The sequence below is a fragment of the Myotis davidii genome, unplaced genomic scaffold, assembly GCF_000327345.1.
Source record: "Myotis davidii unplaced genomic scaffold, ASM32734v1 scaffold37, whole genome shotgun sequence".
Classification (NCBI taxonomy): Eukaryota; Metazoa; Chordata; class Mammalia; order Chiroptera; family Vespertilionidae; genus Myotis; species Myotis davidii.
In genome coordinates this window covers 332301-334413 of record NW_006289395.1, presented here as the reverse complement: position 1 = coordinate 334413, position 2113 = coordinate 332301, and the positions used below count along the sequence as shown (strand labels likewise).

The 2113-nt window shown below is 52.5% G+C and overlaps 1 protein-coding gene across 1 annotated transcript in view; it reads right to left on the bottom strand.

Annotated features, from left to right (window-relative positions):
* Nucleotides 1–1818, bottom strand: part of SLC35G6 (solute carrier family 35 member G6) — a 5207-nt gene extending 3389 nt beyond the window's left edge. Inside the window, 5 exon segments of the mRNA XM_015562562.1 lie at nucleotides 379–498; nucleotides 501–583; nucleotides 585–730; nucleotides 733–930; nucleotides 932–1818. Of these exon segments, the coding sequence (XP_015418048.1) occupies nucleotides 379–498; nucleotides 501–583; nucleotides 585–730; nucleotides 733–930; nucleotides 932–1045 (661 nt within the window). The 5' untranslated portion in view covers nucleotides 1046–1818.
* Between the last annotated feature and the right edge of the window lie 295 nt (nucleotides 1819–2113).

The window sequence follows — 2113 nt, the reverse complement described above, 5'->3', positions numbered from 1 at the left end:
TGGTCATTTAAATGGAAAATTAACATGTCTCTATTTTATCAGTACTTATCATCTAATAAATAAGACCTTATAAATTAAACTTAAATGTCCCCAGCCATTTAATTACTAGTTGGAGTTTTAAAAAAATCTCCAACTCATCCAGTTGGTGTGGCTCAGTGGATGAGTGTCAACCTACCTATGAACCAGGCATAGTTCAATTCCTGGGCAGGGCACATGCCCAGGTTTCAGGCTCGGTCCCCAGTAGGGGGTGTGTGGGAGGTGGCCTATTGATGATTCTCTCTCATCATTGATGTTTCTGTCTTTTCCTTTCCCTTCCTCTCTCTGAAATCAATAAAAACATTTTTAAAAATAATAAATAAATAGAAAATAAAAGAAAAGGTGCCACAGTCTCATAGAGCACCTAATACTGCAGCATCGCAGGGGCCACCACCACCTCAGAGTGCAGGATAGTGCACACCAGGGCAGGGTGGACCTTGGTAACCGAATAGCTCACACACAGGAGACCAGAGCAAAGATCACCACTGCCCTCACACAGCTCCAGCTCAGAGGAGAGGATCAATGGGCAGCAGGGGAAAGGAGAAAGGCCTGGTACACAGCCCACCGGGTCCATCAAGCCCAACAGGAAGGCACTGTTGGTAGGCAGGAGGGGAAGCCCCAGCGATAGTGCCAGGCCACCCAGAAAAGCGAGCACATAGCTCAGAGCCATGCAGAGGCCCTTCGTCCCCTCGGTGGTATTATCCCTAGTCCAGGTCCCACAATGATGATGAGTCCCACGGAGTTGCCCACTAGGCCATACCAGTCCTAGTGAGTGAGACCCTGGCTCTCGAGACAGAGGGCGAGGAGAACAGAGCAGATGATGGAAAAACTTTTGTGGACCAGGACAGTGTTGCCAGCAGGCATCACCTGAGTGAGGGCGTACAGGCAGGGGCCAGGCAAAGGGGAGGTAGAAGAGGCATCAACAGATGGGCAGCTCCAGCAAGGATAAGTGGGAAATCTGGTAAGACGCCGGGGAGAAGGGGCCCAGCCTGGCCACAAGCAGACTCATGGGTGGCAGTATAGGTGCCGGGGGGAGGCTGGGCGGAGTGGAGGGCCAGCCATGATGACTGGGTGAAGTTGGCAGGTTGAAGGAGGGGTGAGTGCCAGCTTGTTAGGGAGAAAAGAGCTCAGGCATTAGGGCAGCCGTAGTCCAGGGGACCTGAGACAGGGCAAATGTCAGGCTGGGGTCTAGGACCCCGTGGACAGTAGGGGGCAGGCTGTCTTGCTGAGGAACTCGGGAGCAAGGAAGGGCCTGCAAGATGGATGAGGCAGTGCAGTGTGGTAATACGGCAGGAAGCAGGGAGTGAGCAGTCCTGGAGCACTGTTTCTCTGGGTAAGTTGTTCCTGGGAGGAGAAAAGGAAGAGGCAGCAATGCTCACTGGTATGAGGAAGAGGAGGTGGCCTCTGACGCTATGTGTTTATGTGATGTCACAGTTCCAGGGACATCTGGGTACACCACGGTGAATGTCATTGTTCCTTCTCTAGGACAGCTGGCAGGTGCTAGGGGAGGGAACAGGGAGCAGCCAGGAGCTATAAGGAAGGAGGCTGTGGCCCCTTAGCCCTCACACTCACCGTCTTTCCTGGGACTTCCTCCACTCCTCCTGGCTCAGGGCCCCTGGGACCCTTAAGAGCTCCAGCCATTGTGACCTGATGGCAGGGGTGGGGTTCTTCCCCGAACCTCCCCGAGATGGGGGTGGGCCTGTTTTCTCTTTGTGTCCCACTCTGCTGGCTTTACATCTCTGCCTCGGTGATTCCAAAGTTGTTCTGATGATTTTTTTTTTCCTCTTTAAGACTAGCTCTGTGATGAGACTTCTTTGGTTTTAATTTGTCGTGTCTCACCTTGTTTCAGAAAGGAGCTCTGAGGGCTGGTTCCTCAGTCTCCTGAGTTTTGTATTTTTGAAGACCAGGGAGGAGCCTTGGGGACGGTCCCTCTGGAGTTGCAGGAATGTGTTTCTTCTGTGTGTGTTGTCGGTGCTGTCCAAGGAGGCCCACACCAAGGCCTCTGCATTACGGACCAGTACATAGAATTGGGTATTTCCTCTGCTGGACAAAATACCTAGCTGCCTGCTCATCTGCG